Source organism: Peromyscus maniculatus, chromosome 7 (assembly GCF_049852395.1).
Source record: "Peromyscus maniculatus bairdii isolate BWxNUB_F1_BW_parent chromosome 7, HU_Pman_BW_mat_3.1, whole genome shotgun sequence".
Lineage (NCBI taxonomy): Eukaryota > Metazoa > Chordata > Mammalia > Rodentia > Cricetidae > Peromyscus > Peromyscus maniculatus.
The window spans coordinates 12,449,625-12,463,791 of NC_134858.1; the positions used below are offsets into that span (position 1 = coordinate 12,449,625).

At 43.8% G+C, this 14,167-nt stretch overlaps 1 protein-coding gene across 6 annotated transcripts in view; it reads right to left on the reverse strand.

The window, feature by feature from the left end:
* The window catches only part of Fat3 (FAT atypical cadherin 3), a 599,580-nt gene that overhangs the window by 33,758 nt on the left and 551,655 nt on the right, over positions 1-14,167 (reverse strand). For all 6 annotated transcript variants that reach the window (XM_006990546.4, XM_016008861.3, XM_042280463.2 and 3 more), the window contains 2 exons: positions 5,903-6,037; positions 3,854-4,011 (listed from right to left, as the gene is read on the reverse strand). In XM_006990546.4, the coding sequence (XP_006990608.1) occupies positions 3,854-4,011; positions 5,903-6,037 (293 nt within the window). The remainder of the gene's footprint in view (positions 1-3,853; positions 4,012-5,902; positions 6,038-14,167) is intronic.

Here is a 14,167-nt window from a genome sequence, read left to right on the forward strand (position 1 = left end):
CGTCAAGCGAAAGAAGCCAGGTGCCTACAGTTTCACTTTTTTCCGAAGAGACATCACCTGCATCTTTATGATTCTAGGCATTTTGAACCTTCTGGTTTGTTGCTCTGACACTCTAGAATACTGGTGCCCAAAGCTACCCTGTGAAAAGTTAATAACAGTAGGTATGTTATGCCAGAGAGATAGAATACTTCCTTCTCTTTGAAGTATCCGAGTCATCTTCACATGGGAAAACTATACTCTAATAGTAGTTAACTTTATCTGTCTGCCAAGTTTTAAAGTATTTTTCTTTGCAAAAGACAAGCTTCCTCAAATCAGAGCACCAGTGAGACATTGCAGTGGAGACTGAAGTGTGTCTGAGCTGCAAAGATCTGTAGTCATGCTACTGAAATGGCTTATTGCTTGGGCAGGTGGGTGATTTTTTCAGTGATATTCATAATTCAGAGAAAGGTAGATGCCCTTATGTCATAAAACATCTACATCTTCAGAGTTGTGTGAAATCAATGGTGTGCTTTGATCAATTTCAATGACTAGGGCATTAAGAGACAAGAAATCAGATCCATAAAAGTAATTTTCGTAGTAAAGGATTTTGAGTAGAAATTATTAAATTATGAGTCTTGTTGCATGGGACTGTTTGTCAGAGGGCTGTGTTAGCTAGCTTTATCATTGCTGTGACCAAAATATTTTACAGAAACAGCACAGGGGAGGATTTAGTCTTCAGTTTGCACTTTGATGGGGCCCAGTCCATCCTATCCAGGCAGGTGTGACAGGGGAACAGGACAGCTCCCATCTTGGTGGCCAAGAAGCAGAAGAAATGTGGAGTTGGAAAGGGGTCACCCACATTTAAGGTAAATCCTTCTTTCTCAGTTAATTATCTCTGGAAGCCTCTCATAGCCATATCTAGACGTGTTCCTCACCCATCTCCTAAGTATATCTAAATCTAATCAAAGTCTCAATTAAGACCAATCATCACAAGGGTCATTAAGTAATCTCTGGAAAGGATATCCTTCAGTCATGTATTTTCAAAGCCACTTAATGGGCATCAGACATGCCCATATTTTAAGAAAAAAATAATTGCATGAAGGAATAAATAAATGGGTGGATGCTCTTCTTCTTAACTCCTGACGTGCTTCTAACCTGTCACACTCACTGTGGAGTAGTTATTACTTGTTAAGTCAAAAAATGCTTCCAAGTCTCAGTCTTCTCACAGGCAGACATGGGCACCGCCTTTAGGGAGTGGGTAAGAATCAGAAAGACACATATGTGAAAACACTCTACAAGTTTCTGCAGTCCATGATGGAAAGACCCGCCCACATCACCTACAAAAGTACTCTGTCTTTCTTTCAGTTTGGGGGTATGAAGCCAAGTCTGAGAATAATCTGATTAAAGGACTTATTGACAGATCACATTCCTAAATATTTTTTATATTTAAGAACATTTCTACATCAGCCACCCGAGTTTCCGTCTGCTTTCCAGTTGGTGCCAGAAGGTCTGATGGCAGCACAAAGAGCTGCTCTGATTCGTCCTCACGTCTGCTCTGGAGATCTGACACTTTGCTTTCACAGGCACCAGGGGGACACAGACCCTTCTTACTCTGTGGCTTTGGTTTCCAGGAAGCTCAGAAGTGGGTTTGTGCTCAACTAATGTATTTTCTATGATTTTTTTCAATCATGATATTTTACTTTTTTTTCACGTCATTGATTGCATTGTAACCTTTTCTTTTCATGTCAATGGCGCTTCGATTTTTATTGCATTTGTGTGTTTATGGTAAGTCTCAAATCTCTTTTAGAAGCCAGAATGGTAATGGGAGACAGAAAGACAAGTGCTTTTCACTGAGGCCAGGATACAGCGACACTTCTGTCCACCAAGTTTTTTGTATTTTCTGACCACTGTGCGACTCTTTACCACGTGCCAGGAGATGCTCTCTGGCCCCTGTTGTCTAAATTACCTTTCTACAGAACACACTCTGCTCGAGAAATACAGGCAACAAGGAGGTGCAGTTTAGGCCAGCATTTCATTTTCGTGGCTGAAGCAAAGCACAGGGTGCACATTGTACCTAAAGCCAATGACATTAAATCTCCCATGAGGCTCTGTGTTCAGCAAGTCCCCTACAAAGATACTCCTGGCAACATGGATGACTATCTGCCCCAGTTCAATACCGTTGCCTCCTGCTGTTGGCAAATTCAGCATGTGAAAGAAAGAGAGAGAGAGAGAGAGAGAGAGAGAGAGAGAGAGAGAGAGAGAGAGAGAGAAAGAGTGGTGACAGTCCACAACCCCATGGCATTCACTCACAGAGGGTCTCTTCAGACAGCAATTGGCCTTAGATTATTGGAATTCATTTTTAGGAATTCAATTATCCAACTTCAGAAACACATTTGTCTCGTGAAGTATCTATCATACACGTGCATGGTGAGTGCTCCCTCAGGGGTTTACTTTTCTTTTCTGTCCCCAGAGAGGTGCACCCATAACATACTTGCCAGGGACGGACAAATGGCAAGACTCAGTTTAGGATCAAGTCATCCTTATTTGATATTCTGTTCCCTCTCAAGTTTAGTGCTGTACAGAGATTATCTAACAGCAAATATTGGCATTACAGTAATCCATCAGAGCTTAAGAGAGGTGAGGGAAGGCCAGAGACACCAGGTCCTGGCAGCTCTGACAGGTTCCTTCCCATTACACGTCTAGCTGTTCTTGTTTGATGGTCAGTTTCTACTGGGCAAGCTCTGAAGACTTCTAAAGAGACCAAGCAATAATAGAGTGAATATTTGACTGAAATATAACCCCCAAGGACAGATCAGGGGAAGCATATTTCTCCCACACTCTCATGCCTAGACACTGGATCTGGTCTTCTCTTATCCCCCAGACCCAAAAGCTAGGTCTGGTCTAAAGATGTGCAGCATGTAATCTGTGATCCTTTGAGCGGGAATGTCAAGAAGAAGAGCTGAGGAGAGCTTGGAGGCAAAGAGCAGAGGGTGGGAGATACCGCACTGTGGAGTCAGGCCTCGATGCTCAGTAACTGAGCTACCTTGGGTGAATACATAAAACTCTCTGGATTGTTCTTCTTGATCAGGTAAGTGGGGATAATATGTCCATAGCAGAACTTATATTAAATTTAAAATTAGAAAGATACAGATACATTTGTTAGTATTCTTAGTGTAATCATGAAGGCACTTGAAATCCCAAGTTGCATACAAATGCCAGATTTATTTTAAATGAAATTTGTCTGCTTTAGGCAAACTTCTGAGGTCAGGAAATGATTTAAAAATTGGGTGACTTGGGTTATAATAGGATATGTGGAATATTTGTGCCCAAGATCTCCTAGTTCCTCCCTGAGTAACAGTGTAGCTAGCCTGAGTGTGAAGAACGTGTGGTGAACATGGACAGTCAGCCTGTTAAAGGATTAGCTTTGCCATGGGATTAATAGAGAGATCTGTCCTAATGAACTATGGAGTGATTGGAATATAAGGGAGGAGCGTGCATATTCAAGCCCTTTCTATAGGGAGATGTCTCCACCAGCCAGTTTGAAAATACAGCTACTAGAAAGAAATAGGATGCCAGCACACTTTCCAACCCTGTTGCTCTCTCTTTTGTCCTGAAGTCTGTTCTGGTCTTCTAAACTAACAATTCAATAATTTCAGTATCTCCCAATTTAACAGTCAATGTAGCCATATGAGAAACGATTGTGGATGGGGCATGGTGGCTCATGCCCATAATCACAGCACCGAGAGGCTGGGGCAGGAGGATTGTTTTGAGTTTGAAGTTGTCCTGGGCTTCAATATAAGACTGTCTCAGCAACAATGAGGGATAACTACAGAGGCAGAGCTGTGGAAGGAAGAATGCAGCCCACTTTACTCACCTTCAGAATCATGCAGGGGTTGGCTCGAGTGTACATTATGATCCCGTTGCTTTGCAGGGTTCTCAGGCGCAGAGCTAGCTTGAAGTCTTCCTCTTTGCTATTTTCAGAAAGCCGGTACTTGATGTAACTGTTTCCAGCAAAACTGAGAGAAGTGTGCCCTGGAAAGACCATTCCAATAGCAAAAGTCTTCTTTTAAAATCCAGAAATGATCAGGGACCTATGAAGCCACCCCTACACACACACACACACACACACACACACACACACACACACACACACACACACACACACACACCAGGAAAGCTGACTACAGACCGCAGCAGTTAAGGGTGGAACCCAGGGGTCTTAATTAAAGCCAGTTCATAATTTTATATCATTAAATTATTAACCAGTCAGCTACCCAAATCATCCCACTGGTCTCCTGTTCAGAGCAACTTGGTAAATTCCATAATGTGAATTTTCTTAGAAACATTAGATTCTTAACTTCCTCTTTCCAAGCTTAGTATTATTAAAAGATATCATTTGATTCCTCCCCACCATTGCCTTCTCTTAGACACGTAAGAGCGTGGCTGGGTCAGGTGGTGCAGGCCGAAATCCCAGCAGCAGGAGAGGCTGCTGCAGGAGGCTCTTAAGTCAAGGCCTGCTTAGATTATAGGGTGAGTTCACTGTAACCCTGGATGACTTATTCTCAAAATGAAAAAGCAAAGGATAGCAGCAGCTAGACGATAGAGTGCTTGCCTTGCATATACGAGGTCCTAAGTCAATCCCACATAGTGAAAGAAACAGAATGAAAATTAAAAAGAAGAATGTTCAGTTCTGTGAAACAGAGAAAAGGCAGCAAAATCCACTCTCATGAAATACTTGTATTCTCCAGTAACACCAACCAGCCAAGGGGGGTCAGCTGTTGAAGAGGAAGGCTCCCCGCTGCTGTCACAGTTCCATGGGCTAATCATTTACGACAAGGCTTCCCTCCCCCACCCTCTCTCTGAAAAGGCTTAAGCTTGAGGGTTAGGAGAAAAAGGGTTTTCAGAAGAAATCAAGGCTCATGGCACAGCACAACTTCTCAAAGAAGAGTCACCCCTTCCAAGTCTGTAATCCAACTCACTCCACCGATTCTGAACTCACCTGATTCTGAATTCACCCTCTTTTTAATTTTGGACATTCTCTCCAATACAATGCTGCAGCAAACAGATCAACAGCCTTGCAGAGAGAATGGAAATAAAGCAAATGGGTGATTGTCATCAGCAATCAAAAGTTCTCTGTTTAGACGTCAGTAGAAAGGGATGCTGTGTGCACGGCATGTGTGTCGGGACAGGGACACCTCAGTGACTTGCTCAAGTTCCCTGGTTTTCCCTTCATTTCTTGGATAGCTCTATGCTGGACATCAACCATGATGGAGTTTGCTTCTCATTTTTATAATAGGACTTCTCCTTGCAAAGGCTGAACTTCTAAAGCCCTGTGTTCAGCAAAGTGCTTTCTTTATACATTAAGCATGATAGCTCATATTCCCATGATTACTACTATAATTATCATCACTTATATCACTCATAGCACCCACAGCCATGCTGTTGGGTATGCATTACAAGAGACAGTAACTATCTCTTGGGTTCCAAATTTGGTACTAATGTGCCTGGGTGTTAAATACACCTTATTACAAAAGATGATCCTACTGATGTAGCAAATGAATACACTTTAAGAGGAAAGAAGAGAAACAAAGTGAAAATAAAGTGTGAGAAGGAGATAAAAATGTTACATTGGGCAAAGTTCTGAAGAAGATTATTTGGATGAAAATGATGTAAATATCAGCCATGCAACATGACTGTGGACCCATGACCTCCCCTTTACACAATGAGCCCTATCTTCATGTCTCATAGCATGGACTGGCTATGACATGTCCCAGGTAAACATGAGGGTGAACATAGGCCGTGATCCTTTCTGAAGGTAAATGTTGTATGCACAGGCACATGTCTTCTGGGCAGAGTCATTCACACAAGGAACAGGTTCCAGGAGCAGGAGATCCAACCCTGCCCTGTCCATGACACTCTGTACCTGAGCACTCTCCGAGCTTCCCTGGAGGACACTGGCAGAGGAATGGTCTCCTGCTGGCCTCGTATCCCACACATTGCATGTCCTCTGGGCACGGCTTCTCCACACAAGGATCATTGGACCCCGGGCACACTCCTCCTGTGGCAAAGACAGAAGCAACATGATCAGGACACTAAAAGATTCACCACCAATTTTATGGATCATAAGAAATTGTCAAGGCCTGGACTATATGTGATCTCAAGTGAGTGACAAAGGGACCACCCAGAAGCATGTGCATCAGGATGGTCAACACTGGCTATTGGTGCCCATCACAGATCTCTGTATCTGTCAACATTCCAATGCCAGGCTGAAGCAGGATAAGAGCAAAGGATAAGAGTTCATCCTATTAGAACAAAATACATCAAAGCTTTATTTGGGCCAATATGAGCTATAGAGAGATCACCACATCAAGACTCTGCCAGGAGGTACTGAAGGTTTCCAGCATCCTAGCAAGCACTGTGGGCGTCTCTGTCTTCTGCAGCCCATTACCACTCTGAAAAACTTAAGGGCACATTGTAAGAGATGTTAGCTGTTGATTTCAGGGAGAGAAAGGCAGGGGGTGGGTGGGTGGGGGGATGGTGAGGAGGAAGGGATGTGGGAGGGAAGGGAGAGGGGTAGTGAGTACATATTCCTAAATAAAAGTCGAACTGTAAGTTGTGAAAGCACAACTCATTTTGTCTCCTAATCCTTTCTGCCACGTGGCATTCTATTGATTATCTATAAGGAGTCCCTGACAGCTATCAGAAAAAGCAGAATTATCCTTGGCTGAGTCAGGCTTCCACTCCACTGCTCTATTCACGCTCAGTCAGATGAAAGTTTAATCCCTTAGAAGGGAAATCCCTGAGAGAAGATTAAAGTGGACTAGGGCCCAGATAAATTAGGTCAGAACTAGGGAGAAGGCAGGTACAGCCTATCGAAAGAAGCATGCTTTCCACAGGCCCAGGGTATTCTAAATGTATTTAGGATTTTTTCAACTTGGAAGAGTTTAAGGGGCAAAGGACTCTTGAAAAAGTGAATCAACTAAAATTAACCCTCAAATGCAATGGCAATTCCTCGTTGGGTTAGTGTTCTCGCTGGAGTGCTCTTTCCCACTTAAGGAGGGACACGCTGGGCTTCAGCTACTCCCTTCATTGGTAGGAGCTGGCTCTTGAACATAGTCCTCTCCATGATGCCTTCCCTGGTTATTAAGACTGTCCTATGACAGTCATCACTGTCCAGGAGAAAGCAGGAATGTGGCACTAACTACCTGCAAACATTTTTGGAACTGTAGTCCCCAAGAGGAGCAGCTCGCCAATACTTGCAAACTCAGGACTCATCAGCCCCATTTGCCACTAGCTCTGAATCAGCTGCAAAAGTCACTCTTGGCATCAATCCAGCTCTCAGTCTTAGAAGATGAAGGAATTTAAACTGATTATTTAGAATGAGCTCTACCATGATTCTACAAGATCCAATGCCACAAAATACATCTTGAGATTTATTTCACCCCAAATCTTTATGCTTTTCATACATTCATCAGTATTGGTGGAATATTAACTGATGTTTGACCATCTCATGAACCACTTCAAGGAGCTCTGATGACAAGTTTTAACATAACTTTAGGCATATTTATTCAACAAATAGTTGAATTCATTCAACAAGAAAACTAAAATATTAATTCAATAAAGTAACTGAGACCAGTGAGCTAATAAGTCAGGGCCTACAAAGATGATGGAAAATGATATCCACAGACAAGGATGATGGAAAGTGATATCCACAGACATTAAACACACACACACACACACACTATACATCAGATCACTGTTTTGATAGATAAGGTATGTGAGATCAAGGGATGTCCCAGAAAAGGGATGCTGTTTCCTGGGAGAACATCAGACCTCTTCATAAGGAGGAGGCTTGTCTGGATTATCTTGGCAGATCCTTCCAGCTACAGTAACTTCCAAGCAAGACCAACATGCAGTAGTTTATGTATATAAATCTGTTGTTCTCGATTCCATTACATTCCTTTTACCTTCCTATTTCAGTACATGTAGGGATGCTGTCTCCAAACATCACTACATTTTCAACATACCACTATAGATATTACATTCATTATCTGTTACAGTTTTATGTAACTGCTAAATTTCTAAGAAATCTTAGATTCTCAAAACTGTAATTTAAAAGCCACCATTTCAAAGAAGGAAAGATGAATAGGTAAGTTGAAACACGTGACCATGATGATATTTATTCCCATAGAAGCTGTGACTATATTTAAAAATAAAACTAGGCGGGGCGGTGGTGGCGCACGCCTTTAATCCCAGCACTTGGGAGGCAGAGGCAGGTGGATCTCTGTGAGTTCGAGGCCAGCCTGGTCTCCAAAGCGAGTTCCAGGAAAGGCGCAAAGCTACACAGAGAAACCCTGTCTCGAAAAAGAAAAAAAAAAAAAATAAAAATAAAACTAAACCTCTATGGGCATATTTAATGAACGATAACCACGGTATTTCAGAGAAAATTCAGCACTCAGGTGTTTCTCCATGTTATTCCTGTTTGGTCTGTTGCTACCCTTCTCATCACGATAATTAGCATAGGACTTTCCACGTGATCTGCCCAATCTCTGACTTTGAGACAAAGCACAAATTCACTTACAAGCAATTGGATTTCAAGCCCACAGCTCTTTTTTTTCCTTGGGGCTTTATGTCATAATACACAGAAATGCATATAATTAAACCACAGCCACCAATTAATGAATATTTTACATCCAATCCCCACTAGGGAAAAGCAGCATGAGGTATGAAAAGTAGTAATACAAATATAACAAGTGAATTCTAAAGTGAATACCAATACTCAGCACATAATGATGTACATGGGTTTTCATTCTATCTGCATTTGCCTTCCATCATTTCTTCCTCCTTTTTGCTTTTAATAAGCTCTTCATTGTGAACGGGACATTTTGGGATAAGGGATGTACCTCTGGATGCTTTAGACACCTGCAGGGTCCTTTGCCTTCATTTCAGCCTGGGATCTGCTTAGCCATAAATAAACAGTCAATCCAGCAGCCTGTCGGGGAGCTCGGCTCACAGGCCCACTCTCTGATGGCTTAAGGGACTCTGACAGCAGATCAGAGCCTGCAGGCCAGTCTACATTCAATATGCTCCTTTGGCAAGATGTGGTTAGGTCAACAAGTTTATTTCCAATAAAAGCATAAAATCAGTGAAAACCAGCTTCCTCCGAACAGGAGAGTCTCCACATGTAACACAGAAATTCTCAGGTCCTTTCTGAAGCATATATTGCCTAAGACTCATGGCTTACAATGTTGATTCTGAAACAAGCCATGTGCTCCTGGCCTCTGATGGAGCCAGGTCTGGGTCCCTGGGAACACTTCGGGGATAAATGCTCTTTTCAGTAGAGGTCTAAAGTTTTCTGGGTACACAGAATGCAGCCTGCCTGTGTGGGCCCTGAGGGGTTAACCTGATTTTAGAAATCCCATGTTTATGTCATTCCTTCTCAGGCAACTGTGCACACCTATTATTGTTAAGAGCCTTAAAGACCCTCTCTCTGGTGGCAGAAAGTGCCTCATCAGCTCCTGAGTACCAGTTAAGAGATGACAGTGTCAACTCCTGTTGGCTTCCGGGAGGAAGTTTATCTTGTTAACTATCATTGAAGAATCCAGGTTTAATGAACTTGTGCTGTGCTCCGTGACAGCCGAGGGAGTGGGGCCCATAGACCGCAGGCTCTGCATCTCCAGGCATCCATCAACGCGGAGTGAGCCTGAAGGGAGGGGCCGCCCTCTCTACCAAGCCAAATGCCTCTGTTTGTCCTGTGTCGGTGGAGGGTGGGCAGTGGGAGTCTCTGTCACAACACGAAGCAGGAGGAATAAGCTCTATTTCCTAGTCCCAGGTCCCCTGGGGGGAGGGGGGAGTGTGAGAGGAAAGGGTTCTGATCTCTTGACAAACTGAAGACCTGGTTAGTTATTTAGTTTATATGCTCTGTGGTCTTGGACACGTTGCTTAGCTTTTCTGGATCTTGGCTGCTTTCAGAAAATCAGGGCAAAGACTCTTCATGGTGTTGTGAAAAGTGAATGGGGAAGTACCTGAGGAAAGAGTTGTAAGGAAAACTTGGAATGAGGCTGATAAACTGATGATGTTAACAGGACCTGTCAAATGGCAGAAACCAGATCTCTGTGCCTGCTGCCTGATCTGAGTCAGCTTCGTAAATTGAGAGATGACAGGGAATACGATGTGTATCGGAGCTGCAAAAATCAGGCCTAGAGCCTTTGATTCTCCAGGCTCACAGGGCCTGTGTAGCTGTGTCTCTAGGCTTCCACTCCCGGATAGAGCCCCCTGCCTTCTCTAATCCAGGGACAGCTCTTGTCTTCTCCACCCCGTGTATGGTCCCTTATCTCCACTTCTGCTCCAAAGCGAAGGGTTTCCACCTTAGGGAGAGTCCTCCCTAACCTTCTCCACCTCAGGTACAACCCTTCACCTCCACCTCAGGTACAACCCTTCACCTCCACCTCAGGCACAAGCCCTCTCCTTCCAGGTCTCAGGCATGACTTCCCACCTTATCCACCTCAGGCACAACCCCTCTCCATGTCCTCTTCAGACACGGCTCTCTCACATTCTCCACATCAAATACAGGCCCCACCGTGTCCATTTCAGGCACATCCTAGCGTCTCCATGTCATGCACAGTCCTCCAACCTTTTCCACCTCAGGCAGTCCCCTGCCTTTTCCACTGCAGACACATCTGTATACCTCTTCCTCCTCCTCCTTCTCCTCCAGGTGGCTATCTTCCCTACCTCAATTGTAACTGTTCTTCCTACACCAGGGAGATGCACACAGGGTGTGTCTGATCTCTGTAACTTCCCACTTCCTGAAGTTCTTCTCAGGTGGAAATTCTAGTTCTTTCTGTAGCTCTGACAACAGAAAAGCCACCTGAGCTGGAGCTCAGTGCTTCTGTGCAGTGCAAAGGTTGGTTCCCTGGAGACTTTTAGGAGGCTTTGCTTCCACATTTCCGACTCTCCTCACTGCCGGAGTATTCCCACACCCCTCGGGATTATGTCTGATCCAATGGCCAATACATCAGCATCTAGCTGTGATTATTAAACTGCCACTTTGAGCGGAGTCCATTTCTTGATTTATGCCATTGCCTCATTATGCTGAAGAATCCAATAACTAATGCTAAATCCCCGAACCAATCCCCACATGCTTTGCTGAGATGCTGTGTCTTGGTAAATGCTGTGTAAGTCAGCGAGATGCCTTCTTGATTCATGGCCTGCAAGAAGATATGAGACATATTCTCCTGAGAATCAAGATTTGAAGCAGTCTCTGTGGCTTTCCAAGAAGCAGAGACATGCCCAGGCTATAGTATGCTTGGCTCAGCCATCTTTTTTTGTATTATTTCACTAATGGCCAAGTTTGGTTTTATTTAAGATATCCTCCCTGGAGCCATCTTATGTGGATGGAAAGTCCTCAGATGATTAGTACCAACAAACTCTAGACTGAGAACAAACCCAAGTCAGAAAATTCTTTTATAGTTTTAAAAAGCTCATAGCCAAGTTTCAAGTGTTATGCTGCCTCAGAATCTCTCATTTTATTTTACCATACTTATTAGAATGCATCACCATGGTCATCTACTAACAGGCTCTCCTTCCCTGTTCTATAGTATCCACTCCAGGGACTGTTCATACTCCTTCCCAGCCAGCGAGCCCAGCTCTGCTACCCTCTGGACATCATGATGCTGTTTTAGGCTTCGTGGGGATACGGACTGTGCCAACCATTTCACCATGCATCTTCAGATCCTGCCCAAAGCTTGGGTTTTCCTCTTCACTGTTTTCTTTGCTCAACATGCATCCCTGATTGGCAAAAATCACATCATCAAAAACTCCTGCTTCCAAAGTCTTTCTTAGACTCCTCCAACTAAAACTGATACTTCTCTCCTTGATAGCTCCTCTGTGCCCCAATTATGCCCCTTCTTCCTCTTGGCAGCATGTGATTGTTTATATCAAGGAGTAAAAGAACACTGGTGTTTGGCTGAGAAAAGAAGACCCGAGGAATCATAATCATTCTCCTTAGCTATCTCAGGCAGGCTGCAGAGAAGGGATGAACAGGTTCTGTGAGTCTGTCAAGGCTGAAGCTGTGTGATATAAGAAGATGGATTTTGGTGGAGTGGTGTACAATCATCTGGAGAGACCCTGGGCTGGTGCTTAAGCCTTAGCTGAATTTCTACACCAGGGATAAAGCAGACATATCTTCAGTGTGGGGGAGTTGGGCTGGGTGGCCTCCAAGCTCATTCTACAGTTGCACAGAGGTAGCAAGGTGCTGCAGCTAACAAATGCTTGCAGCAAGATGGTCGTATATGAATCTTGGTTTAGCCATTTATGAGCTCTGCAGCTGCGAGCCTGTCAACAGACATTTCCAAGTCTCAGTTTCTTCAGTTTTTGAAGAAAGCTGATGATAAGTCACAGTGTTCAATGTAATTCTAGAAACAGAATTGGAAACTGGTCATGGCCCAACCGATATTAATTCTTCGTCCATCCCTGCTTCGATCTGTGGGTGAACTGTGCACTTCTTCATTTCCATGCCTTGGCTCCCACACTCCTCTTTTGGAGTTCTCCCCTGTGGCCACCTGCCTAATTCCAGGCATTCTGCCAGACCCCACTCAGGTTCCAGTGAGGTAGGATAGAAAGACAGGAGACTTATAAGGACCTTGGAAGAAAAAGGAGCCCCTCGACCCAGAGTCTGGTTAAGGCCTCTTGCCAGGTAAAAATCAAGAATTCTAGTACAAGTAATATTCACCATAAAGACTGCCAGTGTAGAGACCATATTTCTGTTAAGTGTCTATGACCTCTAGAGGGCCTCCCCTCTTCTGGATATTTACTGAGAAACTTACAAAACAAGTAGACTATGTTTAAGGTGGGCGAGGACAGCCCATCTTCTTGCATCCTTGGCATCTAGAGTTCTATCTACTAACCTGTAGTCCTGTCTGGTAAACGTCAGGAACCCACGTTGGGATTGTCTAAATTCCTTAAGCAATTCTTCAACCATAATAACTTCAAATATACTCAAATCCTGTTTATGACTGTAGAAAAGACAGTGAGCTATGCCTGTCCTTTGAGAAGCCCACACTGAAGCTTTTGGGCCTCACTTTCTTCTTGTGTGCCCCTCTACTAATGCCTGAGCTTAAGATCTGGGTTAAAACCTTCATAAACTCCACCTCTACACTCGCAATTGCTCTTTCTGAATTCATTTCTTCACTTAAATGTCCATTTCAGGTGCTCTCTGAATGGAGATAAGGTAAGGGAACTCCCCGGGCTGCCCATCCCGCCAAGCTGACACTATCAGCTCCAGGGCCTAGGTGCTGCTATGGCCTCCCTTGCTGGTGGAGGGCATGGCTGCTGTCCTATTCATCTCTGTCTGTCCTGGAGCATCACTCACGGAAATGTCCCATTCATCTCACCTGGCCCTCTAGGTTCCATTCTGTTTCTTATTTGAATAAATATGACAAACCAGGCAGTTGCTTCTGCCATGGCTTCTGTAAACACACTGACTTTAAATGCTGATGGTCACCTTGGGAGTCTATTCTAGACAATATGTCCTTTTTGATATATTTTTATTTCGTATTTTTTGAGCAGCTAATGAAAAATTTAAAATGAGGATAATCAGTATGGTCTCATGTGTTGTTTTGACATCCTTTCCTTTTGCTTACCCATGGGAGGGCCATGACATCTATCACTCCCTGTTTAACTCGATGTCAGACTTCCTGACTGGCATGCCAATGTTCATTGACTACTCAACGTTTCGAGTGGAAGTCATCTCAGGACAGCAGAACTCTGTGTCTCTCTAGTTCTGTTCAAAGGAGCTGTTTCACGGTGGCTGGGATTTAATGAGCTTATTTGGCAGTAAAATTCACATTGGATTTCACTTGTTAGCACAACTCAGCATTTTGGTTCAAGATGCTAATGATGATAATTGGACCCAAAAATCTGCATGAGAAAAAGACGAGCTGGAAGTAGGGAGGGGGCGGAGTACTGAGGCCAACTCTGTATAAACATCACTATATAGCCCCAAATGATCACTACATTCATTTATCATGCTAATTATTCCACCAAGCGGTGGGAAAGACCATTTAATGAATCTGTCAGTCTCCCAGGATAAACAGAAGAACAGCCACACTAGGGTGTGAGTTAGATTGAGTGTGTGTGTGTGTGTGTGTATTGGGGAGAAGAATGTCTGTTGAATTTAGTGACCCTTTAT